The sequence below is a fragment of the Delphinapterus leucas genome, chromosome 7, assembly GCF_059928025.1.
Source record: "Delphinapterus leucas isolate spDelLeu-1000000601 "Yukka" chromosome 7, BTC_Dleu_Yukka2, whole genome shotgun sequence".
Taxonomy (NCBI): domain Eukaryota; kingdom Metazoa; phylum Chordata; class Mammalia; order Artiodactyla; family Monodontidae; genus Delphinapterus; species Delphinapterus leucas.
The window spans coordinates 267801-294616 of NC_143135.1; the positions used below are offsets into that span (position 1 = coordinate 267801).

General features: G+C 55.8%; 1 protein-coding gene across 1 annotated transcript; it reads right to left on the reverse strand.

Annotated features, from left to right (window-relative positions):
- On the reverse strand, positions 1–17083 carry ANO9 (anoctamin 9). Its single transcript, XM_089914246.1, is given in 27 exon segments — positions 1–594; positions 714–807; positions 879–980; positions 1560–1689; positions 2420–2572; positions 2651–2778; positions 2921–3018; positions 3119–3176; positions 10656–10767; positions 10999–11035; positions 11121–11138; positions 11141–11284; positions 11374–11419; positions 11421–11464; positions 11597–11679; positions 11766–11826; positions 11943–12039; positions 12436–12570; positions 12805–12878; positions 12960–13018; positions 13133–13179; positions 14354–14440; positions 14442–14491; positions 14681–14806; positions 14910–14984; positions 16252–16329; positions 16805–17083. Coding segments are annotated over 27 exon segments (2454 nt in total). The 5' UTR covers positions 16850–17083; the 3' UTR covers positions 1–321.
- Between the last annotated feature and the right edge of the window lie 9733 nt (positions 17084–26816).

Consider the following 26816-nt stretch of genomic DNA (forward strand, 5'->3'; position numbering starts at 1 on the left):
TTAACACAAAGCAGTTTTATTTTATTAGAGAAAACTCTGCTGATTGAGGGGAGCCAGTGGGGTGGGGCAGGATCTGGGGCCCAGGAAACTGGGCCAGTTTTCCTGTCGAGACGGCATGAGAAGACAGGACAGGCCTGCACTGTCTCCCCCCCAACCCCGCCCCAGTTCTCTGGGTGGCAGGGGTCACTCAGAGTTCACGTCAGGCAGTACCAAGCCTGAGCCCTCACAGGTGGAACAGGCCTCCCAGACCATGGACAGGTGTGCAGCTCACAGACACCTCAAACATACAGGGGCTCCCAGGACCCCCACATATACGCGGGTCTAATTAAAGCCCGCCCACACACACACACAGCCAGGGCTGGGGTGGGCGGTGGTGGCAGCAGCTCTGCGTCTTGGCCTCTGGACCGGCTCCAGGCCCGCTCCATGTCTGTGCTCTCGGCCGGAGTCTCTGGTACTTCGGGACTCGGGGCCAGGCCCCGGCAGCCCCGCCTCCCCAAGTCTCTGGTGCTTCCTCTTCAGGACTTCGTTCTTCACCCACTGAGGCACATCAGGCACAAACCAGCCAGCAATGAGCTTGACGCATAAGGGCACGTGCTGGGAGGGCCAGAGTGGGGAGGTCAAGGTGCGCTGAGCAGGGACTTTAGGGGGCAGGGGCCCAGGGAGGGCTGCAGAGAGCTGCCCCGCCCTGGGGCCTGTCCCCAGTGTTGGCTCACCTCGAAGAAGATGAGGAAGGTCAGATGGACGGCCAGGAAGAACCAGGGCTGCTCAGTGAAGTTGGAGTTCTGAGCGGTGCCACAGTCCCGGTACCTGGGGTGGGGAGCACCTGAGGTCAGGAGTCAGGAGTTCAGAGGGTGCTCACAGGGGATGGGGGTCCAAACCTGCACTCAGTCACATTCTCTGAGCCCTCTATTTCAACAGGATTCTGGAAGTCCTTGGTGTAGAACACGGACAGGCTGTGGTTGACGTAGCCCGTGAGGCAGCTGGGGGGAGGGGGAGAGGAGTTTGGTGTGGTCCCTTCAGGCTTCTGGGGTGCTGGCTTGTAACCGACCCCTGCCTGGTGGGGGCCATCAGGGTGTGCCACAGTGCAGACCCCCCTCCTTCATCTCTGTACATGGGAGAGGGGCCCCTGGGGGAGGCTGAAGGGACTTGCAGGTGCCACCACCTGCCTTCCTTGCCAGGGGCCGAGGCTTCCTTGCCAGCCTTACTGGGGGAGACCTACCCCTGGAGACCTGCCCCCCTGCAGGGCTGGAGGAACTGGATGAGGACAGCATGCAGACCACTAAGGGTCTGCCTTTGGAAGGGGAGCCATTCCAGTATCACTTGCTCAGAAAACAGCTGGTTCTGGGACGTTAATCCCCTACTGGGGTCCCAGTCAGCACTCCCGGGGTCCACTCAGGGTCTGCAGGTTGCTGTGGGAGGGCAGCCCACCCCAGGCAATACTGTTAGCATTGAGCCCTTCCCTGGGGTCCCCTGGGGCTGGGCCATGGTTGGGCCAGTTTCCCAGGGGTCTCTGGACAGTTTGAGGCTCCCCCAGGGTCTGTGTGGCGGTGTCCCCTTACTCGACTGCAGGGTGGACCCCCTGTCGGCACGGGCCATAGCAGTACTTGTACACCACTCGGGGGATGAACTCAGATGTGAAGGCGATGACCATCCCGTCGGCAATGACGGCCAGCACCTGCAGCCAGGTCCCTGGGCCACGGCAGGGGGTGAGGCCTGCACTGTCTCCCCGCCCCCCGCCCCCCCACCTCTGTTGATCCCCTGAAGCTGGGAGCCTGGATGGTCAAGGGCCTCATCATGCCTCTGTTTGTGGCAGCCACAGGGCCAGGTCCCTGATGAGGAAGACCTGGGCCAAGGCCAACAGAGAGCAGCCTCCACTCTCCTGCACCCCTCTTCTTGATGTGGACAGGGAGGGGCTCAGGTCTCCGCCCCCTATCTTATGCCTGAACCTTTCGGCTGCCCCCAGGCCTGCTCCACCTCCTGGGTCCCCTCCCCAGGGCAGACCGCCTTAACCTGGTCCCAAGTATCCCTCACACTTCTCTCTCCCACTGCCTATGTCCAACGCCGCATCTCCTGGCTTCATCCCTGACACCTGTCCACCTCAGCGAGGCCAGTCAAGGTGACTAAGGCCACCTGCTCTCAGTCCCTGTGCCCAGCTGCTGGACCCCTCTCCCTCAGCTCCCTGAGAGTCAAGCCGTTCTGCACGGCCTCCGCAGGGCGGCTGCTGGCCCTTCAATGGGACCCCTGGGGGGGAACGGCCTGCGAGGTGCCTGCCAGCCCCGCCTCTTCCTGGGGCCTGAGCCCTGCCCCCATGGCTCAGAGCGGTGGTTTCAAGGGGACTGGCGTGGCCCCAGCGCGCCTCGCGGCTCATGCCCCCCTGGCTGGAGCGCCCGCCCTCAGGCCGCCCCGTCGGGCCCCTGACCGATGTCCTTGGCCTTGCGGGGCACCAGGCGCCGCTGCACCTGGACCATCTTGATGGCGTCCAGGCGGATCTCCACGAGGCTGTTGAAGAGCGCCAGCAGCGGGGCAAGCGGGAAGGCGGCCACGAAGACGGTGGTGAAGCCGTACTGGATCACTGGGGGTGGGGGTCGTCACCGTGGGCCCCCGCGCGGTGCCCGCCCGCCCGTCCGCCCACCAGCCCCGCCCCGCGTACTCATCTCCATGAACTCCTTGAACAGGCTGAAGGTGTTGACCGGGTTCAGGCGGTAGTTGCGCCGCCAGTGCCTCAGCTCGGGGTCCTGGGACGTGGCTCGCATCGAGCAACACTTGTTGGCCAGGCACCTGCGAGCGAGGAGGGCCGGGTGGGGGACGGGGAGGGGGGCTGAGGACCCCTCGGGACTGCTGGCTCTGGGAGGTGGGGTCCTGTGGGTTCGGGGGCTCCCTGCGGTGAGGGTGGCGCCCCGGGAGGGAGGGTGGTCCTCACGCGCCCAGGTACTCCATGCAGTTGCTGAGCGTTTGTTTCAGACCCATGATGATGGCCACCTGCACGAACAGGTCCGTCATGCAGCCACTGAGATGGCACTGTGGGGGCAAGGGTGAGAGGTCAGGCACGGGGCCTGGGGGTGACCAGGGGGTTGGGGCAGTTCAGGAAGAGGGCAGTAAGGCCTCCGGACAGACTGACCTCCTCCAGCTTCCACAGCCCTGCCAGGCGCACGGACTTCCCGGGGTTACCGTTGATCCTGGGAAGGGCAGCGAGGCTGAGAGAGGGGACAGGACAGGAGTGGGAGTCGGGGAGCAGTGGGGCCTGGAGGGGAAGGAAGGAGACCCGCCCCGCAGGTGAGCAGAGGCTAACCCAGACAGGCCTGCGTGTGCGCAGGACCGCCGGGGACCTCTCAGCTGTTCACAGGCTCAGGAAAGGCTGTGAGGAGGGGCCTCAGTTTCTCCCCAGGTAACTGTGCACACAGGGCTACTTTGTGTTTAAATCACCTGATTTCCATGATAAAAAAGGTATGTTTAACCAAACGTTGGGCTTATGCTCAATGGTGAAGTCCTGCAAGCACTCCTGTTACTACAGTTCATGACAACTACTATTCCAGAATGGTGTAACTTTGCAAAGGAAAAACTTGTTGTAGAAAATACGATTATATATCTGGGAAACCAAAATAAATCAACTGAACGATTGGGCAGATAAATCTGAAAAATGCTCAGAGTGGATATAAAATTGATATCAAGCTCAACTCCCTTTTGCTTTCCTAGGTGCAACAAAACCACCAAGAAATGTAGCAGGAGGGAATATCTGTCACAGATAGCAGCGAAAACTATAAAATAGAGTGAAATTCACAGGAAATGTGGGGGACCCATAAGAAGAAAACTATAACACAGCTAAAGAACATTAAAACAACATTGAATAGAGGAACCTTGTTCTTCGATAGAAAAACTTACGCTTGTATTTTTGTGACAGGTGGAATGTCAGGCCGCCAAAGATACCACATCCAATTCCTGGAACCTGTGAATATGTTATCTGACATGGCAGGTGGTAATCAGCTGACCTTAAAATGGAGAGAGAATCCTGGATTATCTGGGTGTGCCCATTGTAATCACCAGAGTCCTTAAATGAGTAAGAGGGAGAGCCAGAGAGATGTCAGGATGAGAAGGACTCAGCCTGGCACCACTGGCTTTGCAGACACAGGACGGAGCGGGCCAGGCAGCCTCTAGAAGCTGAAAAAAACAAGAGTATGGACTCTCCCCGAGGGCCTGCAGACAGAACACAGCCCTGCTGACACCCTGATTTTAGCCCAGTGAGACCCATTTTGGACTCTTGGCCTCGAGAACTGTATGTAATGTGTGTTGTTTAAAGCCACTAAGCTGTGGTCAACAACAGAAAATTAATACAGTATCTATGTCAATTCTCCCTAAAAGAATGTATAATTTCACTGCAGTCTTAAGCTAAATCCCACAGAATTTTGATGGAGTTTGACAAACATTACTTTAAAGTTCACCTAGAAGAATAAACACGTAAATAACTACAAAAAAGGAAAAGTGAAAAAGAAGAGAAAAAGAAAATTAACGCCAGACCTATCTGACAGGAAAGCATTACAGTAGTAATGACACAGAAAGGTACTAGACCAGAATCGTCAGAATCCACGGAGCACCAAAACAGTCAAGTGAATGATGGAACTTGCTGTGTGACAGAAGGGTGGTGGTGGCGATGGAACAGTCAACAAATGGTTTGGGGACAACTGGCTGTCACTTGGAAAACAACAAAACAGGCTTCCCTCCTTTGCCGCCTGCAGCAAAACAAATTCCTTGTGAACCAAAGATTTAAATGTTTAAAATGTTGAAACCATAAGCATCTGAGGGAAATCACAGCTGAACTTTTTTTTTTTTGCTCCGGACGCGAGGCTCAGTGGCCATGGCTCACGGGCCCAGCCGCTCCGCGGCATGTGGGATCTTCCCGGACTGGGGCACGAACTCGCGTCCCCTGCATTGGCAGGCGGACTCTGAACCACTGCACCACCAGGGAAGCCCCTGAACATGTTTTTAATGTTGAGGAGGGGAGGCCTTTTTGAGCACGGCATGAAAAACAGGAACTATAAAGAGACACACTGATAACCTTCGTGACAAAACAGAAACGGCCTCCAGAGAAACACGAGTGACTGCACAGGCTCCTGCCTTATTTTCCCAGGGATGCCACATGCAGGGCCAGTACACAAAAGGTGCCAGACTCAGGCTTCTATCTGCCTCACCACCTGCTGACTGTGCGACCCTGAGATCGTTTCTTAACCTTTCTGTGCCTCGGTCTACTCATCTGTGAAATGGGGTTTAGAGAGTCCCTACCCCATAGGGCTGTTGTGCAGATTAGAGCTGATGAATGTGAGGCCCTTAGGATAGAATGGGTGAGTGTCAGCAGACGTGAGTTATTATAAAGACATATCCCATCCTGCCAGGGAAAACCTACTCAGTCCTTCGTTCTTCAGTATGAACGGACAGCTACAAATCTTCAGGCACGAGGAAAACCAGCTGTACAAAAGAGAAGGACTACGATGAAGGAACAGGAAGATGGACCCTTTAGGAAATGAGATAATGAGGAAACAGATGAGAACTTAAGGGGAAAAAAGAACATTGATATCCTCAAGAAAGTACTGTATCTGTGGAAACAAGAAAAGGACACTATAAAAAAAAAAGGATAAAAAAATAAAAACCCTCTTGGAAATTAAGACTTTAACTGTTAAACTTAAAAAAAGAAAACAGGGACTTCCCTAGTGGTCCAGTGGCTAAGACTCCGTATTCCCAATGCAGGGGGCCTGGGTTCAATCCCTGGTCAGGGAACTAGATCCCACATGCCGTAACTAAGAGTTCGCATGCTGCAACTAAAGATCCCACGTGCCACAACTAAAACCCAGTGCAGCCAAATAAATAAACATTAAAAAAAAAAAAGGCAAAAAGACAAAGTGAAGGAAATCTCTCCAGATGTGGAATGTAAAGACACAGAGATGGAATATATGAGAGAAAAACATAAGAAACCCAAGAGGACCAGGCGTTCCATAGAGAGCAGAGGGGAAAAAAATATTTTTAAAAACCTAAGGAAAAAAACCCAAAAAAACTAAAAATAGAACTACCACCTGAACCAGCAATCCCACTCCTGGGCATATACCCAGAGAAAACCACAATTCAAAAAGGCACGTGCACCCCAGCGTTCACTGCCACACTATTTACAACAGCCAGGACACGGAAGCAACCTAAATGCCCATCAACAGAGGAATGGATAAAGAAGATGTGGTACATACATACAATGGAAAAGTACTCAGCCATAAAAAGGAATGAAATGCGGTCATTTGTGGAGACGTGGATGGACCTAGAGAGTGGCACACAGAGTGAAGTAAGTCAGAAAGAGAAAACCATCATATGATAACACATACATGTGGAATCTAGGAAAATGGTATAGGTGATCTTATATGCAAAGCAGAAACAGAGACACAGACGTAGAGAACAAACGTATGGATACCAAGGGGGAAAGGGGTGGGGTGGGAGAAACTGGGAGACTGGGACTGACACACATGCATTATCGACACTATGTATAAAATAGACAGCTGATGGGAACATACTGTAGAGCACAGGGAGCTCTACCCAATGCACTGTGGTGACCTAAATGGGAGGGAAGTCCAAAAGGGAGGGGTATCTGTATGTGTATGGCTGATTCATTTTGTTGTGCAGTGGAGGCTAACACAACATTGTAAACCAACCATATACTCCAATAAAAATTAAAAACAACAACAACCTAAGGAAAAACAGAAGAAAACGTAGTGAGCCTAAGCAGGACACGGGCTGTTTCATCGGAAGGTGCCAACAATTGCCCAGCACAGTGCGTGAAGAAAAGACCCACCCTAGATTGTTCCCCTGTTTAAAGAGAAGATCCTAAAGCTTCTAGGTCAACTAGGAAGAAACAAAAATCAGATTTTCTGCACACTTCTTATCATCCATGTTGCATGTTCAAAGACAACGGAGCAATGTCTTTAAAGTTCTAGAAGGGAAAATTGTTTTGAAGTTAGATTTCTATACCCAGCCATGTCAATCTTGTGCAACAGTAGAACATGACACCTTTAGACATACATGAATTCAGAGAGTTTACCTCTACGATATACCTTCTCAAAATAAATGAAAGCAAAAATCAAGAAAGAAGGAGGCTTGGGAGTCCAGGAGATGATGGTCCTAACCCAGGAAAGCAGCAGATTGAAGTCCCAGGGAGACAGGTATGCAGGAGGCACGGAGAGCCACCAGCCCAGTGTGGGGAGAATGGAGGGCCTCTGGGAGAAAAGAGACTCCATGCAATAGGCAGTTTGACATGGAGAGGCTGGATACCCTTGATAAGATAAAGACATGCAAGGAGGAAAAAAGGCAATTCAAAACAACAGGAAAAATAAAGAGCTGTACCACAAAGAAACGGTCAGATAAGAAGCAGCGTAAAATATGGCATGATGAGTCAGAAGAGAATCCACTTGACCTTGATGTTATAGAAATGCTCAGATGATATGAACAACTTATAGGAAACGAAACTCAATGGCCAAAAAATATCTGGAAAGATGCTGGATTCTCACTAATAGGTTTTAATAACGCACCTTTAAGGTCTTTGTTCATCAGACCAACGTGGAGTGTGCAGTCACGTACACAGTGTGTGGCTTTGTGAGTCAGCACAGCATTTTTGGAGGGTGCTTTAGCAATGTCTCTCAATTTAAATGTGCACTGCCGACTCCCAGTTAAAATGGCTGGCTGCCCACACCCACTGCCAGGCATCACCTCGGAGATGGAAGGGAACTGGAGAGGCCTGCAGCCCACTTGAGACATCAAGCTGGATCTAAGCCTGCAGGGAAGACGTCTGAATAGCAACACAACCCTGCCCAAGAGCCTGGAACACCCCAGGACTTGGGCACCCCTGGTAGCTTGGGGGCACCCACTGGATGGGATGCAGGCCCGGCTGAACCCCTGGGCCTCCTATCCAACCCCTAATCCACCCCCCCCCACACACACACAAGACACACACACACAAGAAGACAAAGACATTTCTAGGGGGTTGAACAACCAAAGATTCAGATCGCAGGGTTGGGCCAATGGACACTGAGACCCCACGGTGTCCCTTCCCCAGCTGGGCTCCCAGCATACTGACGGGCATCCTTCTGCCTCCAGGCAGGAGACCAGGGATTCCCCTTCAGGAACCGACACAGCAAGAGGTCCCGACAGGAGACACATGGTCCAGAGCAAAGCCACTGGCACATGCCTTTCTCAATTACAGACAGGTGGCCAAGAATAAAAGACATCTAAGGCGGGGGGGGGGTGGGGGTGGTCTCTAACACCAGAATCAGAGACCAATCAAAGAAAGAGCATAAAAGAAACTCGAAAGGAACAGAAGAAATGCCAGAGTAGAAGGGAAAAAAAGAGGCCACATCCTCAGAAAAGAAAAGCCCTGGTGTCCAGGTGACATGAAGAGGAGGCTGTGAAGAATCTGCACATGTCAAGAGGAGTGCTCTGATATTAAGAACATAAGCAGAAGTGAAACGTTCAGTAGAAGGGTTGGAAAACAGTTGAGAAAAGCTCCAAGAAACTGGAACAAGAATGGGAGAAAAAAAGCGAAGAAAAGTAGATGATCAATTCAGAAGGTCCAATTTCCAAACAAAAAGAATTCCTCAGAAGGGAGGAGAGGGAGCTGAAGCAGGAGGCTATCAGGTACATGAGAAAATCTCTCAAAACTGAAGGCCCTGAGGCTCCAGGCCCAGTGAGTACCTGGTAATTTCTTTCCATTTGACCAGCATTGATTCTGCACGCCTGGCCGCCTGCAGGAGCTGAGCATTCAGCAAAGGACAAGCGCCCTACCCTCCGCCCTGGGGAGCTGCCATTTCTGAGAGAGACAGTGAACAAATAAATGTGCATCACGTCCTGGGTGGCGACGGCTATGGAGGGGGAGCAAGGGAAGAGCGGAGTCTGAGGGACCAGGGTTCGGGGCCAGGCGATGTTCCGAGGTCAGCAGGAGAGCAAAGGTCAGCGCCAGGAGGCAGTGAGAGTACCGGGGAGGCAGAAGCGCGAGGCAGGAGAACCAGAAACCGGGTTCGCCGGTGAGAAGACTTCCGGAAAGAACTGTGACAGCATGTTTGTGTGATGGTGGAAATCATCCGGCAGAGAGAGGAAAGCTGGCGTGTGGAGGAGAGAGATGTGAATTACCGAAGCTTGTCGACTGAAAAAGACCCACCAAGTCACACGGCTGAGAAATTCCAGAAGACGGGGGACAGTGAGGAGATGCACAGAGAGTTGGAAGAACATTAACGCCAGACTTGCGGAACAGAGCGCTGGAAGCCGGAAACCAAAATACCCTTCGGAAGTCTGAGGAGAACCGTATCCAACTTAGAGCTCTTTCTCCAGCAGACGCTCAGTCAGGCCCCCAATAAAGAGGAAACTCAGCACATATGATTTCCCATGTAGCCTCTCACAGGAAGCCACTGGAAAACTTGGGATCCTACACGGCAGAGAGTAAGGGGCTTCCCAGGATGAAAGGGCCAAGCACAGCCCCAAGAGAAGGGGACAGATGCCACGAGGGCGTCTCCAAGGACCTCATGATGTCTTTGAACATACTGGCAGGAGTTGGTTTCTTCTCAAGTTCTTCTAGAGGGACTTCCCTGGTGGCGCAGTGGTTAAAAATCCACCTGCCAGTGCCGGGGACACAGGTTCGAGCCCTGGTCCGGGAAGATCCCACATGCCATGGAGCAACTAAGCCCGTGCGCCACAACTACTGAGCCTGCGCTCTAGAGCCCACGAGCCACAACTACCGAGCCCGTGTGCCGCAGCTACTGAAGCCCGCACGCCTAGAGCCCGTGCTCAGCAACAAGAGAAGCCACCGCAATGAGAAATGAGAAGCCCGGGTACCTCAACAAAGAGTAGCCCCCACTCGCCACAACTAGAGAAAGCCTGCACGCAGCATTGAAGACCCAACGCAGCCAAAAATAAATAAATAACTGAATAAATAAATTTTGCAAATAAATAAATAAAGTTCTGCTAGAGAGTTTGGGATTAATTGGCAGTATATGTGTAACTTACAACATTTGAACAAACATAGAGAACACATAGAGGAATTATTTTCTTCAGAAAAGACAAGAAAAGATATGTTGATTGAACCAAAAATGTTCATTTCATTAATTAGGAAGGTGAGGGGAAGTGTGTGCATGTGCGTGTGTGTTACATGGGATGCCCACTGCAGCTTTATTTATAAACCTCAAAACTGGAATTAACCCGAATGTCCACCAACTGAAGTGGTTAAATAAATTCAAGGGCATCCCACAAAAGAACGCCCATAGTATGTTTTTAAAAACAAAGCCTCACCACCCATGCAGACATGGAAAACGCCCATAGTACGTTTTCAGTGTAAGGCAGATACAATTATTTACACGACAAAATCACTCATGTCAATAGGTGTATGTGTGTGTACTTAAATGTGTAAAAAAGTTTGGGAAGACCCAACAAACAGTTACAGTGTCATCTCTGAGGACGAGGATTGGACAGTTGGGGGTTCGCTGTGGGCTTCCCTCACATGTGCGCTTCCTTCACATATTTCTGTACTGGGTTTCCACGTGTTCTGAGCATGATTTACTTTAAAAATTAACAAGAACAGGTATTTCTATTTTCAAGGTGGGGAGAAAGGAGTTAGAGGGAGGCATGTGGGAGCAGGTGGCCCTTACCTGCCCAGGATGAAGGCAATGTAGATAAGGGAGGAGAAGTGAGCAAAGAATTGCAGAGTGAAGAACTTGATGGTGAACTTGCTCTCTCGCTCTGAGAAGGTCCTGGGCTTCTCTGGAATGAGATGTGGGGCCGTCCCTCCCCCATCCTTCACCCCGATGACAGCCCGCGCCCAGCCTGTCCCTATCCTGACAACTCAGGGACACCTGCGACCCCCACCTGTCTCCCAGGTGCGAGCCCCTGCCCTCTCGTAGGCCCCCTTCCCCCACCCCAGGGCTCCAAGATCCCCACCCTGAATCCTCCCTCCAGTAGCCAGAGAGGGGCTCAGGGGGGCCCTCCTCTCACCAAAGTCACAAAGCTTCAGTGCCACATATTTGTTGATCTGTGGGAGGGGAGACGGAGGGCTCACCTCGGACCTCAGCAGAGCTGCACCCCCACCGGCACCCTCACCCTGCCCCGACCCCTGCCTTGGTCATGACGAGGATGCGCTCACATAGTGAACCAGGGACCCGGTCACCACCACGGCCGTGGTCACCTGCTCTCCCAGGAAGGGCAAGGCGGAGCTGAAAAGGGCAGCGACCAGGACGCGGCAGATCACCAGGACGTGGGCCATGCCTATCATCAGGCAGATCTGGCGGGGGTCGGGGAGGCCAGGATGGGCAGGCCTCCAGGGGCCGCCCCACCTGCTCTCCAGCCCCACCAGGGGCGCCCCAGGAGTACCATCAACAGAGACAGCAGGAGGATGACGGTACTCCGCGCGTAGCCGGGGCTGGTAGTCAGGGCAGGCAATGAGCCCCAGCACCATTTCCTCCTGTGGACGGCACCGGACACGCCTGAGACACGGGACTCCTCACCCACGGGAACCGCGCCTCATACATGGGGACCCCCTCAGACACAGCAGACTCGTGTGGGCCCTGGGCCTGGTCACCTGGCTCAGCCTCACCTGGTCCTCGTCCCACCCGTACAGGTCCCATTGCAGGACCACACGGGCTCGCTCCCGCTTCCACAACTCCAGGAACACGGTGGCTGCAGCCGGGAGAAAGCAGAGGCCTCACGGCGTGTCCCCGCTGCGTGTGGAGCTCGGCTGCCCCCCGGGTGCCGCAGTGACTCACCCCACAGCGCCGTGAACACGGCGAACAGCACGGTGCCCTCGTTGTCGAAGAGGTGGGTGAGCTGGGGAGAGCGGCACGTGGGGCTGAGGCGGCCTTCCCTTCCCTGGGAGGACCCCCTGGGACCTCTTCCCCGCGGGCGAGCAGCCGCAGTGCCCCACCCCCGCCCCCGGCGCAAACCTTGGCGAAGGCGCAGGTTTCTGAGAGCCGCTGGTACCTGGGGATGTGGTCGCCGCGAGGGCACATGTAGACGTCGTGGGCATCACAGATCTCCCTGCTGGGGGTGCAGGGACCGGGCTGTCGGCGGCGCTTTCCTGTGGCCCCTCCTGTGGCCCCTGGGGGACCCCGCCCCAGGCCGCCCCTTCCCTGACTCCGCCCCACCCTCAGTCCCGCCCCGTCACGACCCCGCCCCTTCACGACCCCGCCCCAGTCACGCCCCCTTTCTGACTCCACCCAGCCCCCTCAGTCCCACCCCCTTACGTGACTCCACCCCGACCCCGCCCCCTCCATGACCCTACACACCCCAGTCCCGCTCATTCCCTGACTCCTCCCCACCCTCAGTCCCTCCCTTTCACGACCCCGCCCTAGCCCCGCCCCTTCCGTGACCTCCCCCACCCCGGTCCTGCCCCTTCCCTAACCCCCCAGTCCCGTCCCTTGCCTGACTCCGCCCCACCTGATCTGGCTGGCTTCGAAATGGGCAAACCCACTCAGGAAGACGATGAGGCCCACCACCGCGGCGGGCACCAGCATGTAGGTGTACCAGCCGAGCCAGGCGAAGTACAGCGCCGCCTTCTCACCGAAGTAGTTCCTAGGGGCACAGCCGTCCCGTCAGGGCCACTCCCAGCAGGGGTGACCGTCCAGCGCCAACGCCGGGGTGAGACATGCCACATGCGGGGGCGGGCAAGGAGCGTCTGTACTGAGGGCATCTAAATGTGTGTCTAAATGGGAGCCCGCACAGCAGTTTGCTGGAGGCGTGGGTGTAACCGCGGGGGGCGCAGGCTGCCTGCGGGGGCGCAGGTGTGTCCGCGGGGGGCAGTAGTACCTGATGTCACCAATTGGCTGCTCTTGGAACATGTTTCTCCACCAGGCCCATTTCTTCTTTAGGTCTTCCTCCCCCTGAGCACAGGCGACAGACAGTGAGAGCTTCTTGCCTCAGGTCCTGCCCTCAGGTCCTCTCCCAGCCGGCCCACCACTCACCTTGTGTAGGGGAAACACGGCCTCAAAGACCCCATCCTTCACCAAATCCTGGAGCGTGTCTGGTGGTCACAGGGATTCTCGGGTCAGAAGGGAATGAGGGGTGAGGGAGGACCCTGTCCCGTTCTCCCCGTGTGACTGCCCCTCCTGGTGGGCTGCTGCCATCCAGTCCTTACCACCAGCTGCCATCTTGCTGTTCAGCACAAAGTTGACAATTTGGATTCTGGAACACAAGAGCTGGCTCAGGATGGCCCTCTATCTGGCCAGGTCCCAGGCCCCTCCTGTGTCCTAACAGAGCCCCCAGACCACCTGACCAGAGCCCAGAATCCAGGACTCCTCTGGGAGCCCACCTCCTTAAATCCTCCCAGGGTCTAGCTGTGCCATGGTTCCAAGGTGGGCCTCCCTCAGGGTGGTCTCTCTCTTCCCAGGGCCCCGATGCTCAGCCCTGCAATAGTCTCTCCCAGATCCCTCCCAGACCTCCCACCTCCAATCACCTGTCCCACCTGGAGCCCCCACACGTCAAGAGCACACTCTTTATGTGCACAAATCCTCTTTGCACCCCTGTGAGCCATTTTGCCTATGGGGCGACTGAAGCTCAGAGAGAGTGAGTAATTTGGTCAAGGCCACACAGCCAGGAAGCGGCACATTCGGGCATCTGACTATACAGTACTGCTCCTCTGGAACATCCTCCTATGAGACACGGCCCCCTGAGTGTCCCAGGGCACTCCCCACAGCCTGCTCCTCTCAGGCCCCATCAAGATGCCTCTATTCATGTGTCCTCCCAAGACCGGCCAGTCCTTCTGTGTTCACAGGAAGCCCCCCTCCACTGCCTCGTATCCAAATTCCAGGAGTGTTCTTCGCTAGTCTCCCTGATTGGGCCCCAGAGGAGTTCAGGGGGCCGGGGCTGGGGCCAGGAAGATGATAGAGGAGGGCTGTGGGGAGGGCAGGTGGGCTGGCTTGGAGGCCTAGAGGATCGGGGTGGGGAGAAGCAGGTGCTTGGAGAGAGAGGAGGTGCTGGGTGCCTGGGAAGCAGGGGATAGATGTCCAGGGAGGGGCATTTGGTCTGGAGGAAAGAAGTCAGGACGTGAATCCAGGGAGATGACCTCAGAGCCTAGGAGAGACAGCTGGGAGGATCCTCTCAGCCTCTCCAAATTCTGCCCACCCTTTAAGGCTGGTTTCTATTCTGCATCTGGGGGACATAGTCACATGTAACCTTCAAACACTTCAAGAGGTGAGAACTGTCATTTTCCCGTATTACAGACATGGAAACTGACTCACAGACCCTTGCCCCCTGGGCCCTCCACCCTGGGACCACTCCTGGGAGCCTTGCTGCCTGTCTGGACCGGCATGTGGGTGGGCAGGGGTCCTCCTGGCCCCACTCTGGGCCAGCCTCTCACCTGGTGGTGGCTGGGATGGAAGTTGGCCTGGCCAGCTCCCCTCTGGGGGCGGTAGCCTCGGGCTCCATGAGAAGGCTGCAGTACCGGCCGGTTGTCAGCTCGGATCCCAAAGAACACCTTCGCCTGGTCCTCCCTCGCCTGAGGGTGGGGGGCAGCATGGGACCCTCTACTCCACATTGGGACCCTCCCCTTCATCCAAAGCCAATGGCCTATCCCCTCCTATCCTTCTCCTGCACGAGGCCTCAGCCCACCTCCCCAGACACCTCCCCGGGATCCGCCCAGTCCCCCGTGACCCCTGCGCCCAGGCGAGGCCCTCAGCCCGCCCACCCTATAGCAGAAGCCCTTCCTCTCGAGCTCTTCCAGGAACTGCTGCTGCCGCTGGACCTGCCTGGGGTTTCTCTGGGTGCAGTGATCAGCCACAAGGACATAGTCCCATGGCTCGGAGGCCTCAGTCTAGAAGAAGGAGGTGTGGGGACTGGGGACCAGGGCGGGCCAGGTGCGGGCCATGGGGCAGTAGGTGGGACCAAGCCCAGGAGAGACTCAAGCAGAGACTCACCTCAGTGGTATTGATGTCCATCTGCAGGGGGCTGTCCCCTTCGGTCCCCACCAGGATCCGGAGGCTCTCTTCTCCCTGGGGGTGAAGAGCAGACGGAGGATGGGGCTCATTGCAGCAGACAAGCACCTCCTGGGCTGGGTGCTCTGGTAGCAAAGGGGTAGTTCCGGGTGGGGCTAAGTGCATGCAATGAGGCTACAGCACAAGTGGCCAGCAGAGGTTGGTTTGGAAATCTATACAAAGAGCTCCCAGAATTCATAAGAAAAGGCAGACAGCCCAGTTTAAAGTGGGCCAGAGATGCAAATGCACACTTCACAAAAGAGGGGCACTCAGAAGCTGAAACCATGGAGCTAGGGAACCATCTGGAAAACGCAGGCCAGGTGACCAAGGAGGCACCACCTTCCACCATTTGGTAACCAACATTTTACGGCCAGACAGCTCTAAAAACACAGGTGTGGGAGTTCCCTGGCTGTCTAGTGTTTAGGATGCAGTGCTTTCACAGCCGTGGCCCAGGTTCAATCCCTGGTAGGGGAACTGAGATCCCCAATGCTGCTTGGTGCGCCCCCCCCCAAAAAAAAAGCCTGGGTGGGACTTCCCTGGTGGTCCAGTGGCTAAGCCTCCGCGCTCCCAGTGCAGGGGGCCCGGGTCCGATCCCTGCTCCGGGAACTAGATCCCACATGCATGCCACAACTAAATCCCACATGCCGCAATGAAGATCCCATCTGCTGCAGCTAAGACCCAGAGCAGCCAAAATAAATAATAAATAAATAAATATTAAAAAAAAAAAAGCCCGGGTGATCTATAAAAATATTGAATGTAATATTGTAAATCACCTGAAACTACTATAATGTTGTAAATCAACTATACGTCAAAAAAAAAAAAAAAGCCCAGTGACTCAGCAGAATCCCCGTGTGTTGCTGTGGCTCACACATTGGTGCTGGAACTTGGGAAACTAAGTTGACCGTCCCAGACACTACACCCCGGGCCAGCCACCTTTGGAGACAGACGAGAGTGCTCACAGCAGCACATTTCATATCAGAATTGTGGAAATAACCCAAATTCCCATCGGTAGGCAGATGGGTGAAAACACTGTGCTATGACCACACACAACAGGAACATGAGGGCCGCCACTGCACACAGGGCGTTGGGGACCAGTGTGACACGGTACTGAGTTTCCTAAAAGTAAGTCCAGTGAGAACTGTGCAGGAGCGACTGCTGCAGGCACGTCCTGGACAGACGGACGGACACTAAAACCAGCGGGCAGAACCTTAAGGGGGAAGCAGATGGTGCCGAGCCCCTGAGTCTCCCTGATTCTTTGTTAAATGTTGCGGCAGCATTAACAAACCTCACACATCCTTCTATGCTCCTGCCTCCGGAGGATGGTGCAGACTCCTCCCTCTCGAGGGTGGGCTGGACTCAGTGACTAATGAAGGAAGCGTGAAAGGGAAAAAGAGTCACCCTACAGAGGAGAAACCTGGCAGATGCCCCCCACCCAGGTGATGAAGGTCAAGGTCACAGTGATGTAATTGAGATGTCAGGGACCTCCTGACAGCATGTGATGCGATAGTACGTGATCCCCACCCTAAAGCCCCTAGTCACATCTCAGCAGAAGACGTCAGAGGCACTTTCACCTGAGCCCGAGTGAGCGGACCCCAGAGTCAGGCAGCCAAGGACAAGGCGGGACGGAGGGACCATCACAGACAGGAGGGGCCGTGGAGACGTGGCGATGATGCCGTGGGGGGTCCCGCACGAGCCGGGAACAGGAGAGGACACGCACGGAAAAGCCGGTGACGTGAGTCAAGGAGGCCATGTCGGGCTCTTAGCTTTGACCAGCGCCCCAGGCGACGGGGCACGGGGGACCATGCACCGTCTTTGTGACTCTACGAAAACTCACAGACCTGTAAAAACTGCACAAGTGGAGTGGAGGGTTCTGGGATTGGCATCCAGGTTGGCGGGGGGGGGGGAGTGGAGGGGGGTCTTTAGGCTTCATTTACTCCCAGTGAGCAAACAGCAGGCTCTGACTTGCCCGCCTTAGGGGCTAAGTGTCATGTTGGACAAATTCGTAAGTGAAACGGATCCTCACGTGCTTGACTTCAGATCCAAGATGAGGGCTCGCCCCACCTCTCCCCAGGCCCGGGACCTCCTGCAGGAGGACCCTTCGAGGGTCCCTGGTGGACAGTCCCACAGAGCCTGAAAGGAGAGACTCCCTCACATGAGCAGCGGCCTGAGGCTGAAGAACAGGAAGACGGGACCCCAGGGCGGGGAGGGATGGCACAGGGAAGCCACCCTGGCAGGAGGGAGCCTGGGGAAGACTGCCTGTGAGGGACCCGCCAAGACAACAGCGGGAGGCTGGCCCTCAGGCGGCCCCAGAAATGAGCTGCTGGACTTGGTGCAGCTCTGGGGTCCCAGACACCCCTCCCTCCCCAGAGACATCACACAGCTTTGGGACATTACCCAGAGCCTCTTGGAAAAGGGGAACTCAACCTTCCCTGGAGGATGGTGTGTGATCTGGACCAGAGGTGTCCTACGGGCACTGACCCCCACCATTGATTCGGGCCACAGGACAGGGAGACACCCCCCACCGAGGGCAAAGGTACATGCACCCCTCAGGGTTGCCCTGGTCACCCCTGGGCAATGGGCGAACAGTCACAGGAGCGGCCAGGTCTGAGTGCCCCCTGCCCAGTCCTGGTCTAGCCACCCCACACCCCACAGCCGCAAAGGGACCAGGTCCTGAGCATCAGCTTCCTGTACACTCTGGGCTCCCCAGCCCCATCCCCAGGCCACCTGCCACATGCAAGGCCCCTCTCTGGGCCGTGGTCACAGACACAGCCTCCAGCATCTGGCTGTCCATCTGTCCACCTGTCCTCCAGGGAAAGAGGCTTCACAGATGGGAACCAGGTCCACCTGAAGTCACCCCCACCTCCCGCCAACCAGACTGCTTGGTGCACCCGAAGCGAGGTGTCTGGGGCCCCTGCATCCCTGTCTATCAGACCCCACCCCCAGGAAGCCATGTGTGCCCATCAGGCTCCCAAACCCCAGGGCTCCTCCAGGGCTCCCACAGGGGCTACCCTGGCACTCCTGGCCTCAGGGATCCCAGCCCTGCCACGTGCAGACTCCCAGCAAGTCCCTGCATTTGGACGGGGGGCAGGCTCTGGGCACCCGGCTCTCTGTTGTCCTCCCTTCGGCCTTCCAGCCCCCACCCCTGCAGGCCATGCACCCAGGGCTTGGTACAGACTGGAGTCCCAACGGCCTCACCCGCTGGCTCTGCAAGAGGAAACTTCTTACGATGCTGCAGCTCCCGGGAGACCTTCCCAGTCTTGGGAGCCAGAGCTGGGCGAGTCCTGCCCCTGTCTGTCCCTTCCCAGGCCAGCCTCCAGGTCACCGGAGGGGCGAATGCGACTGCCACCCAGCTCCCAGCAGTCCTGGCCCTGCGGGCTACGGGGAGCACCCGTGTGACATCACCCCAGCTGCATGTGGCACACATAGGCCTCCGTCACTCTCCACGGCCCGTCTCACGCCAAGGGTCACACCACAGCCCTGCCAGCACTCCGCACCCTCCTGCCCCACTGCCCAGCATGAACAGGGAGAGGCCGGCCCTCGCTCGTCCGGCCTCTGACCCCACCCCCCCAGTGGATGCCCCACCTGCTGGCTCTGCTTCCTCATCTTCCCTTCCCAGCCCCCTTCCCCTGGCCGTACCCCCTCGCATGTGGGATCTTAGTTCCCCAACCAGGGATCAACCTGCACCCCCTGCAGTGGAAGCGAGGAGTCCTATAGCCACTGGACCGCCGGGGAAGCCCCTGCTTCCTCCTCTGACTCATCTTCCGAGTCCTGTCATCTGCCTACCCACTCCCTTTGCCATCCCTCTGTCTCGTGTGTCCGGTCATCCACCCCCAGACACAGCCTGCTGTGTGTGCAGCCCTCACGGGGAGTGCGTAGTGTAAGTGGACACGGGCCCGGAGAGCAGGTGCCTACTTGGCAGGGGAGCTTGCCCTTGTGGTGTGGACAGGCCCTGAGGGACAGTGGGCAACTGGTGTCCAGGGGCTCGGTGCTACCTCCCAGGGACTCAGTACTCAGCACTTCAGCTCTGCAGAAGCATAAAGGGCAAGAAGGGAGCTGCCGGGAGGTGAGACTGGGGGTTAGCAGAAGCCAGATCAGAGGGCCTCTCAGCAGCTGGGGAGCCTGGACTTCAGCTGGGGGCAGCAGGGAGCCATGGAAGGGACTGGAGCAGGGAAGGGTGTGCTCAGATCCAGCTGGGGCCACAGAGTTCTCTGCTGTGTGCATTAGTCTTTCTCCAAGGGTGGATTCTCTTGCCTCAGTCAAGCCAGGGGCTTCCTCCCCAGCCACCCTTGCCAGCCCCGCCTCCCTTCCACCCCAGCACAGGGCGGGCATGGGAGGAAGGGGCAGCCAGGGGAGCTCGGGGTCAGGCCAGCGTATGCCCACATGCCAGCTTTAGCAGCCGGGGCTCCAGAGCTGGCTCTGGAAGGGCAGGGGCAGAGTGAGAGGCCGCCTGCTTGGCCCACACCTGGGAGCGCCCTGAGGGGGCTGAGTGGGAGGCCGCTTTCCTTCTCCACTTCAGCACGTGTCCCCGCCAGCTGCCCAAGGGCTGGCCCCGCCCCGGAGACCGACCTCTTCCCTGGGGAGGGAAGGAAGGAAGTCTTTCCAGGATGTTCCTGCCTACCTCCCCAGGGCCCCCACGGCCTCCTGCTCTGCCCCCAGAATCAGAATCCAGTAGCCCTCGGCGGGCTCCCACCCCTGCCTAGGCAGAACCCCCAGGGAGCCAAGGACCCAGCTGGCCACCCTGGGACTCCCCATCCCCAGGTCAGCCCACCCTAGAGACCACAGCCCCTCCCCTCAGGGCAGAGCGGCAGGTCTGGGGTCTTCCTCCTGGCTCAGGGCCCAGGGGTGGATATGCCTTCCCGCACACTCTGTGTGAGTGTGAGAGCCGGGCCGGAGGGACCCAAGAACCCCGGCTCGGGGCCCAGGGGGTGGACTTGCCCTCCCCGCGTAAGCCCTTCACTCTCGAAGAGCCGCCCTCCTCTGTCCCGCCCCAATCTCAGCCCGGCCAGCCTCCCCGCGGCCGGGGCTGGGCAGAACCCTACCCGCGGCCGCCCCAGGCACCCTCCAGGTGAGGGGGCAGGGCCGGCCGGAGGGGCCTCGGCTCGGACCCCGTCCGGGTGGGCGTGGCTCGGAGCGGACTCACCCGCACGCTGGTGGCGGTGCTGGGCGCCGCGCTCGGAGGGGTCGGAGGGACCGGCAGTCCCAGCGCCGGTGGGAACCCGAGTGTGGCTGCGAAGCCGCCCGGCGCTCCTTCCCGACTTCCGTGCGCGACTCTCCCCTCCCTCCTCAGGCCCCTGTGCCGCCCGGCGCCGTCGGGGAGGAGCTAGTGGCCCGCGGGCCAGAAGGCACACCCTCCCCCCAGTCCCCCGGACCTGGGGCACCTTCCTGGGGACGCCGCCGTCGCGCCCGCCCCCGCCCCGAGGCCCGAGGCCTCACCTGCAGAGGGGAGTGTCCCCTCCGCTACGGGGTTAGACTGGCCTCCGGTAGGCGGAGGGGAGCCCTCCCCGATGACCGCAGCTCCCTGCTCGCCTTCACTCTCCCTGACCCCAGGACGCACCTTCCCCAGGCCCTTCCAGAGCACCCAACCTCTGACCCTTTCAAGTCTAGTGTTGATTCCCTTAGAGGAGAAACTGGGGCCCAGAGGACTGAAGATGAGACAAACCCCAGCAAGAAACAATCAGCTCCCTGAGCCCCTGCTCTGTGGACGCCAGCTGGGGGAGGGGGAGCCCTTGGGGTCCTGAGGACAGGTGGCTGGCTGGGCTGGGTGGGGAATGAAGGACTGAGAGGGCAGTTCTACCACATCCTGTGGTCCAGCGGGCAGCAGCTGGAGGAGGCTCTGGGCCACCTGAGAGGGACTGTCCTGCAGGATAGGGAGGTGGGGTATCCAGGCTCTGACAGCTGCTGGGAAGCTGAGGACACAGGGCAGGAGCCAGGAGAGAAGACAGGTGGAGACACTGAGCATTATGGGGGCAGCTGGAGGAGAGCAGGGGGCACCCATAGTGTCACAGGGGGCACCCACGATGTCACGATACAGCATTGTGCAGCCCAGGCAAACCTGCAGTGTAGACCCATGGTTGACATGTTTGCTCTAGGTTCCCCCAGGAGTAACATGGCCCCACCCACATTTCTGTTTGCGGGACCCCATGGCAGGCTGTGACAGCAGCAGGGACTGAACTACGGAGTGGCAAAGACAAGAGAGTGAACTGGCAGCACAGAACCTGTGCAACTCTGATGGAGCAAATCTGGACAAATGCATTGAGGTTGGTGTGATGGAAACCCAAACAGTAGCAGCTTAAACAAGCCTGTTTACTTCTCTCTCCCATAAATGACATCTGGAGGCGGTCCTACCAGACGCCTGGTTATTAACTTGTTGCTCTGTCACCGAAAGCGCGTGGACCCATCACATAGTTCAAAGTGGCTGCTCAAGCTCCAGGCGTCACATCCACATTCCAGACAGCAGGAAGAGCAAAGGATGAAGGAGGGGTATTCCATCCTGCATGTGGTTAGTCACCTGGCCAGTCACCTGGCCACACCTTACTGCAAGGAAGCACGGGAAGTATGATCATTTTTCCTAAGGGAGAAGGTAGATGGACCCTGGGGGCACCCAGCAGCCTCTGCCACAGGTGAGAGGGCCTCAAATGCTGTGTTAGAGCTCAGGAAACAGGGTCAGCAAGAGATTTTGAGCATGAGTAATCCAAACTCAAGATCCCCATTACCAGCCATCTCCTGGACTCTCCATCTCCCCCCAGTCTCCAGCTCAACCTGCTCAGGACAGTCTGCATTTACACTTTCATTCTGTGAAAAGAGTCCACTAGTTCCCCCCAAGTGTCTACACAGCTGCTCCCTTTTTCAATGTCTTTATTTGGCATTCCCAATTTTAATGCCACAGAAACACTGCTTCTTCTCTTTCCCACCTTCCAAGGGTCTGAGGGAACCTAAATTATATCCAGCAGCCTCGCTGCCCAAGAGCCTCTTGCACCTTGGCCCCTTGGGCGAAGGCAGCGTAGCATCTCCAGCCCGGGGGTGGAGCGGCGCGGGAAGAGGAGCCCTGGCCTCGCCCCACAGTGGAAGCTTCCCTACTCTCAGTGAAGGATGGAAAGGGCAGGTCTCATCTAGTCCTATCTGGAGAGGAAATGGGTGCGGCCCTTTCGGAAAGCAGTCCAGCAATAAGAATCTAAAGCCTTAAAAATTGTTTATACTTTGGTCCATTAATTAACTTTTTCTAAACTATCCTAAGAAAAACTCCAAAATATTGAAAATATGTATTACTATGTCCTTTGAGGCAAAAATTATAAACCACCTGGATTATCAATAATAGGGAAATGTCTGAGCCAACACGGTATAGTCATATGCTGATTAAGTAGCCGTTAAAAATGATGCTTTCAGAGTTTATGGCAGCACAGGGAAATGCTTATGTTATACTGTTAAGTGAAGAAAACATAGATTGTAGACATATATACATTTCTTTATCTCAACTAAGTTAAAATGCATTAAAATACCAGGAGAGTAGTTTTTATATTTGATATTCATATTTGCGTGCGGATGGTGGAATTGTGCTTTTCTTCCTACAGTTTGCTTTCTTTGACACACATCACTTTTATAAACTTTATATTATTAAATGCACTTTGTTGTCATATTAAAGTCTATTATCAGGAACTTTGTTCAGACTCAGCCTCACTCTCTACCTTGGCTTTGAGTACATCTCGTGAAGAAGCCGCACCCCTTCAGGCAATGTGGCCTGGCCACCCCGGCTGTCCGCAGGCTGACCCTGCCCTGTTTTGGGCGGAGAACTCCAGTCGAGGTGCACATGGGCCTCCGGCTCCTCCCCTGTGAATCCGGCTGCCAAAGTGCAGCAGGACGCAGGCCCCCCATTCCCGCTGTCTCTAGGGCGCCTCCCCCAGGAAGAGGTCAGAATGACAAGTCTGCCAAGAGTGCCGCAGGCTCATCCTCACCGGGGGAATCTGTCCTCCCAACCCCAGTGGCCTGGATGTGGCCGAAGACCCTCTGGGGTCTTTCTGAGGCTGCTCCTCGGAGGCAGCACAGGCAGGGCGGCTGAGGTTGGGGTCTCCCGAGTCCTCTCCAGGCTGGTCCCAGGCACCCCACCCCCTCTGGCTTCTTTGGCTGACGGAGCCTCTCTTGGGCCATAGACCTCGCTGGCCTCAGGCCCCTGCAGGAGAGACCCCTCCCAGGTTGGGCCTCTGCTCCTCCGGTCTGCGGGGAGCTGGCCCGTGCCTGTCACACCAGGATGGCATTGGGGTGGGGACCCAGGCCCCTGACGTCCTCACCCCAGGAACACTTCTGTCTCCCTGCTCCTCCCCACCAATGCCTCTGGGCCTTAAATTTCAGCAGTTCCTGTTTACTTTCTTTTTTTTTTTTAAATAGTGAATGCCATTTATTTATTTATTCATTTATTTTTATTCGGTTGCACCAGGTCTTAGTTGCGGCAGGCATGCTCCTTAGTTGTGCCTTGCAGGCTCCTTAGTTGAGGCTGACGGGCTCCTTAGTTGCGGCATGCATGTGGGATCTAGTTCCCTGACCAGGGATCCAACCCGGGCCCCCTGCATTGGGAGCGTGGAGTCTTAACCGCTGCGCCACCAGGAAAGTCCCCTGTTTTCTTTCTCAGGGAGCAGAGAGCCGTTCTTGGCTGAGTTTACAGCCCCGTTGTCCCAAATCCTTCCATCAACCCTGAGAAAACTCCCAGGCGGCAGGTGTGCGAGTGGCGGGCAGAGTTCTATGGAACGCTTCACCTTTGCAGGTTTTCCACTCCAGTGGAAAAGGATAGCCATGGTTCTTTTACAAATTTGCAACTTTTTCTCTGCCTTCCTTGCAAGAATGTTTCTGGAAAGCATTTCTGCCAATATTTTCACCATTTACCACCATAAATGTGTCCTGCAGGCCTAAGGAAACCTTGGGATCTGAGACCAGGCCACTCCCGTGTAACCTTTGACCTGGTTCTTTGAGGTGCGGCCTCAGGACACCAGCAATCCCTGAGCAAGGCCAGAATCGGCCACCGTCAAAGACCCTGAATTGCTCCAGTGCACTGGGGCTTCCCACAGTCACCGCCCTGGCTGAGGAAGGTCACGGCCTCTGCACCCTCCCCACATGGGGTCCCAGGGGCAGCCCCACAGGTTCTCAGAACCGCAGCGGGCCATGTCCTCAAAGCTGTTCCGCTAACTCCTCACACCTGTGTCAACCTTAAAACGAAATAACCAGTTATTTCACTAGCAAAATGAGTTTATTTGGGAATGGCAGAGGAACTGCTGTTCAGGAAACACAGACTATGGCCAACCACAGGCAAGACTGGAGAACAAAGGAGAGGAGCTGTTACTTTATTGGGAGGGGCTGCTTTGAACCAGAAGTCCACGGAGAAAAGCTCTGGGTGGTGATGGGTTCTCGTGCTCTGAGTGGTGGTAGCTTCTCTCTGGCTGGCTATTGCTGGGCAAGGAGAGAAACTTCCTTCCTCTGCTGGGTAGTAAAGCAAGCTTCTTCCTGCCCAGGAATGTAAAGTAAGGTACGTGTGTGTGAGAGCTCCCCCTTCAGGGTTTCCCGACTCCATTTTTTTTTTTTTTTTTTTGCGGTACGCGGGCCTCTCACTGTTGTGGCCTCTCCCGCTGCGGAGTACAGGCTCCGGACGCGCAGGCTCAGCGGCCATGGCTCACGGGCCCAGCCGCTCCGCGGCATGTGGGATCTTCCCGGACCAGGGCACGAACCCGGGTCCCCTGCACCGGCAGGTGGACTCTCAACCACTGCGCCACCAGGGAAGTCCCCCGACTCCATTTTAAATAAGGTTTCCCTTTGTTAATTTTCACACCTGCCACCTGGCCACCTGGGCCACAAAGTGTGGTGGGCCTTGCAGATGCCCTGCCCCTCCCCCTCTGGCCTGTCTCCAAGTCTCGCAGTGGGAGGGGTGAGGGGGCTGCAAGGTGTCCAGGGTGAAGCATCATGGTTAGGTCAGGGACTAGGCGGAGGTGAGACCCAGACGTCAGGCCCCAGGAGCAAAGCTGCAGGTGCAGGGGTCTCTGCAGAGTGCAGGGCTTCAGGGGAGAGGCACCAGGGGAAGAACAGGCTGGGCCAGTGGGTTACCAACCTTTCTGTGCCTCAGTTTCTCCTCTTTAAGCCAGAGATAAAAATAGAACCTGGGGGTGTAAAGATCACAACAGGTACCATTTGTGAAGCTGTTGGGAACTCTCTGCATTTAGAGTGAACAGTTCAGTAGTTTTTAGTATACTTATAGATACATGCAACCATCACCACAGTCAATTTTAGAATATTTTCATGTCCCTGAAAAGGAGCCCAGTACCCTTGAGCAGTCACTCCACATTCCCTTCCCAGCCTGTGGTGACCACTATTCTGTGTCCATGATTTGCCTATTCTGGCCTATTGACATCTCATATAAGTGGACCATACAGTATATAGTCTTCTTTTTTTTAATTTATTTATTTGTTTGTTTATTTTTGGTTGCGTTGGGTCTTCGTTGCTGCGTGCGGGCTTTCTCTGGTTGTGGCAAGCGGGGGGCTACTTACTCTTCATTGCAGTGCGCGGGCTTCTCATTGCGGTGGCTTCTCTTGTTGCAGAGCACGGGCTGTAGAGCACAGGCTCAGTAGTTGTGGTACACGGGCTTTGTTGCTCCACGGCATGTGGGATCTTCCCGGAGCAGGGCTCGAACCTGTGTCTCCTGCATTGGCAGGCAGATTCTTAGCCCCTGCACCACCAGGGAAGCCCAGTATATAGTCTTTTGTGGCTGACTTCTTTCACTTAGCACAAAGTTTTCAAGCATAATGTACAACCCATGTTGTAGCATGTGTCAAAACTTCATTCCTTTTTACAGTTGAATAATTTTCCATTGTATGGATATACCACATTTTTTTGCTTGCATTCCTCAGTTGGTGGACATTAAGTTGCTTCCCCTTTGGTTATTATGAATTATGCTGCTATGAACATTGTGGAACTAATTAAAGAAACCAGCTAAAGCTGGAGTGGGGACAGGCCTGTAGGGGAAGCTCTCATGCCCTCAATGCATCGTCAATGACCCCCAAACAGTAAGAGATGTCCCCCTACACCTCTGACAGGAAGGCATCTCTATTAACTACCTAGCAGAAAGAAGAAAACTTCTCTCTGCTTCACTCTGATTGCAGCCAATCAGAGACTGCAGTGGCCCAACCTATGGGAAGCCTCCTTACTTTGGACCCCCAGCTCCTCCAGTGGACTCTATCAAAGCCCCTTCCAATCCCCCTTTTCCCTATAAAAGCAAGTTCCCTCTCCTTGTTCTCTGTATTTGCCTGTGGTCCACCATGGTTCACGTATCTCAAATTGCAATTTCTCTGCTATTCCTGAGTAAACTCACTTTTGCTAGTAAAATAACTAGCTATTTATATTATTGAAGTGGACACATGTGGTGTCAGTAGTGGGGTCTGGAGGCAAACCCCAAGGGATGAAATTGACTGAGGCATTGCACCAAGCCCTTTGTGCTTATTGCTTCTGTGAGTCGCCACCAGCTTTTGGTTTGGTGAGTCTCCTCTCGGATTCTGAGCCCTGCTCTTTTTGCGTTTTGAGCTCTCCAACTTTATTCAGGACAGAGGCTTTGTCCTTTCAGCGGTGTGGTTTCATCCTTGGTGAGTACTCAGCTGTTTTCTGGAGTGCACGGTAGCAAGGTTCTCTTTTGGGGACTGAGCTCATTGGGATCTAAGAGTTTTGTTTTATTCCCTTTGGAATCTGGGTTAGGACTCTAGCAACTTTCTTGGGTTTTCAGGAGGACTTAGGGAAATGGGATCCTGGCCATCTAAATGCTCTGAGGGGAGCTCTCCTTTGGGGACTCCAGCTGGTTTCATGTTTAAAATCTAGGGACCGCCCTAC